The sequence below is a fragment of the Chrysochloris asiatica genome, unplaced genomic scaffold (genome assembly GCF_000296735.1).
Source record: "Chrysochloris asiatica unplaced genomic scaffold, ChrAsi1.0 scaffold00392, whole genome shotgun sequence".
In the NCBI taxonomy this organism is placed as follows: Eukaryota; Metazoa; Chordata; class Mammalia; order Afrosoricida; family Chrysochloridae; genus Chrysochloris; species Chrysochloris asiatica.
In genome coordinates this window covers 1,115,853-1,119,681 of record NW_006408910.1, presented here as the reverse complement: position 1 = coordinate 1,119,681, position 3,829 = coordinate 1,115,853, and the positions used below count along the sequence as shown (strand labels likewise).

The window sequence follows — 3,829 nt, the reverse complement described above, 5'->3', positions numbered from 1 at the left end:
CTTGGTCTATATATAGGTTCCTCATAAACACAATTAAGTGTTCTGGAATACCCATTCTTTGCAATATTACCCATAGCATGCCCTGATCCATACAATCAAAATCCTTTTCATAGACAATAAATGTCTTTCTGGTATTCTTTTTTTTTTTTTTTTGAAATCTGAACCTGTTTATTTGATCAGAGAAACACAATTCTACTGCAGTTTAGGTGCTGCTCTGTTTTGCTGTCAGTCTCCGGTCTCTCTCTTCAGCGATGGTGAGTCGAATGCCCTTTCCTCTGGGTAGGGAAATCCAAGGCTTATTACCTTTGCCAATGACAAAAATGTTGGAAAGTCTTGTGGCAAAGCTGTTGCCATTGGCATCCTTCACATGCACAACATCAAAGGAACCAGGGTGTCTTTCTCTGTTGGTGATTATACAAACACGGCCAAGATTGGCTCCACCGATCACCATGCACACATTACCAGTGTCAAATCTGATGAAGTCGATTATCTTCCCGGTTCCTAAATCAATCATGACGGTGTCATTCACCTTGATGAGAGGATCTGGGTAACGGATGGTTCGAGCATCATGAGTCACGAGGTGTGCGATTCCCTTTGTACCAACAAGTATCTTTCTCACTTTGCACAGCTTGTACTTTGCTTCTTCAGCTCTGATGCGATGAACAGCAAAACGGCCTTTGGTGTCATAGATCAGGCGGAAATGCTCACCTGTCTTCTCGATGCTGATGACATCCATGAATCCAGTAGGGTATGTGATGTCAGTTCGGATCTTGCTGTCGATTCTGATGAAACGCTGCATACATATTTTCTTTACCTCATCTCCAGTCAAGGCATACTTGAGTCTATTCCTGAGGAAGATTATGAGGGGCAGACATTCTCTCAGCTTGTGAGGACCTGTTGATGGACGAGGCGCAAAAACACCCGTTAGTTTGTCGAGCATCCAATGTTTAGGCGCTGTAAAACGCTTCAAGTGCTTCTTGGGGCCCCGGGCCATGGCGGGCGAAACTCGGTGAAGGACGGTCCTCATTTTTGCTGGCCTATGCATGATGTGCTTATTCAGGGACTAGTCGCTCCTGGTAAAATTACCAAAGTACACGAGATGAAGTTGTTAGGGTAAGGTTAGGAGGAAAATTACTAGCGGAAAAATTACTGCAAACATACAACCAACAAATATAAAGAGCTGGCAGGACAGGATGTGAGTAAGATATGGCAGTAGCTCCTGGTACATCTGGAACCCAGGTGGGTTTGTTAGCCCTCCCTCCCTATTCAGCTACTCAGTGGGATTTGTTATCCCTACCTATTCAGCTATCGGTATCCTGATGTGGCACTGTGGGTTAGTGCACCAGACTGCAAAGCCATTTGCCCTGCAAGGTCCGCAGTTCAAGCTCACCAGCTGCTCCTCAGAAGCCCTATACAGCGTCTCTTATGAATTGGGCTGGGAACCTTAAGGTCAGCAGTTCAAAACTACAAGCCATTTCACGGGAGAAAGATGAGGCTTTCTACTCCTGTCAAGATTTACAGCCTTGTAAACCCTTACAGGGTCGCTATGGGTTGGAATCGACTTGATGGCACTTAACAACAACAACATGGGTCAGAAACGACTTGACAGCACTTCACAACAACAATTCAGCTATCAATTAACTTTCCCCTTCTGATTAACCAGCCCTAACCAGTTTTTGGCCCAGGTACAAAACATTGATGGATCACCCCAACATGGTGTCTCTGGGCAATCCTGGTTCGCCTGACAGAAGGACATATGCACAGACAGTTACATCAAGTATCTCAGATGTCTGCAACAGAATCTGTTGTGAGATCTTAGACTCCATCATGGATACCGTATGTGTGTGCAGCATGAGAAAAGAAACAAGGAAATAGCACATAAAAACAGAACTGCGCAAACAGGAAAGCCTGCTCCTTTATTGAAATCTGGCAAAACCACATCTGCAGTTCAACTTCTCACTATAAAAACGCCTTAGATTGTGAGCATGAGAAGACACTACTGTCTACAGCATGTTTCCCCTGAAGGTATTTCCATACTTTAAGAATCTTTAATACTGTATTAAATGACTTTCTAGTAGTCTGTAGCCCAACCTGGCAACAGTTTGTTGGCAACTCTAGCGGGATGCTTGGGTTATGACTTTGAAGGCCCCTTGGAACAGGATAGAGCCTGTATCTGGTGAATTATAAGTGGCCACCGAGACCCTTTATTTTGATTTTTCACCACTGACTTGGTTGCTCCCTGTCCAGGCATTCTCTGAGGTCCCTTCTTTTCTATGGACCCAAATCTTCAACTTCTGTCTTTTTGCTGTCTGCTTCTTCCCTCTTTTCATCCTGTTCTGTAATAGCAAGAATCATTGTTCTTTTAGGATATGTTATACCTCTATGTTTCTCCCCTTGGTATTGAAACTTTCTGTGTACTTCCATGTTCTCCCTTGTCTTCAAAGTCACCACGAAGGGTTTGTGTCCCCTGGGCTGGTAGCTTCAAAGTTGCCAGGAGGTGTTCAAGTTCCTTGGGCTGCTAAACAAATATATTGGAAGACCTGATTCCTACTTCAGGGGTTTGAGTCCCCAATAACAAGGAACAGGTATGGGATTGATCAACCCATTTTGATCCAATCTTTGGCCACGCCCATGGATGGGAAGTTTGGTTGGACCTGAGATGACCTCAAACTGCTCTGGTTTGTGTCCCCTTCTCTTCACTTCTCCTACCTTGTCTGATACCAATAATTCATTCTTTCCTAAATTAAACAACCTGACTGCCCAGCGGCATATCCTCTCTCTGCCTAATCTTCGGCAATGTAAGGAAAAAAGGAAGTTATATCAGTAGACCCTGAGAAATTTAGAGATAAATTCCAGAAGTTGTCCCTTAATTTCTGAAAGGGAAAAAACAACCCGGCGCCGCTCATCAACCACACCTCACACCAAATGGCCCATCTAGAGACTTTTATTCAGGGTGAGGAAGGTAACCTCTGCCGGAGAGAGAAGGCAGGAGGCAGAAGGGAAGAGAGGAAGAAGAAGAGGGCAGAAATAAGAGGAAGAGAGAGTCAACGCTAAGGGAGGGGACTTATATAGGTTCAACAGGAAGGGAGTGGTCATTGCTGGTGTGATTTAGCTCTGGCCTATCAAAAGCCATGTTGCCTTTTAAACTATGTGCCTTGTAGCTTAGGGCGGGGAAACAGACAAAATGGAGTTGGAGGGAGGGGAGAGGGAAGAATTGGAAGGTATTGTAACATTGTAACAATTTTATTCTAGCCTGGATGGAGATGGAAATGGTATTAGACTTTTGGTTCACATCAACAAAATAGATTGGATTAGAGCCAAGAGAATATGCAGATAAAGCACACAAGACTAACTCTAGCTCTGAAAATTTTCAGCCAGGACTAGCTGCTATGCAGGACCTGAACCTAGGGTGGGATTATGATGAGGAGGGAGGAAGATTTTGACAAATGCAAACACCTAGTTACATGTGTTAGAAGTGATAGAGAGATGTGTGACTAAAGTAGTCAATTATGGCAAAGTTAAATATATTACTCAGGGGAAAGAGGGAAATCACCCAAACTTCTTGAGCAGGCTGACGGAAATATTTAGAAAGTATACAAATGTGTAGCCAGATTTGGATACAGGGAGGTGGTCCTGAGTATGCACTACTTGATTTAGGCCTACCCAGATATTAGGAGAAAATTAAGAAAAGCAAGGCAGAGACCTGACACTCCTTTGGCTTGATTAGTGGAGGAGTCTAACAAGGTTTATAACAACTGAGATAAGACTGAGAAAGACCTAGAGAACAGAAAAATATAGAAGTAAACTCATATACTGGCTGTCGTGTTGG

The 3,829-nt window shown here is 43.8% G+C and overlaps 1 protein-coding gene across 1 annotated transcript; it reads right to left on the bottom strand.

Annotated features, from left to right (window-relative positions):
• Positions 1–164: 164 nt before the first annotated feature.
• On the bottom strand, positions 165–1,013 carry LOC102829036 (40S ribosomal protein S4-like). Its single transcript, XM_006876580.1, has one exon. The coding sequence runs from the start codon at positions 992–994 to the stop codon at positions 203–205; it is 792 nt and encodes a 263-aa protein (XP_006876642.1). The 5' UTR covers positions 995–1,013; the 3' UTR covers positions 165–202.
• Between the last annotated feature and the right edge of the window lie 2,816 nt (positions 1,014–3,829).

What these genes read in the sequence shown, in the direction of transcription:
- LOC102829036 (XM_006876580.1), bottom strand. Translation starts at nt 994, where the DNA reads ATGGCCCGGGGCCCCAAGAAGCACTTGAAGCGTTTTACAGCGCCTAAA.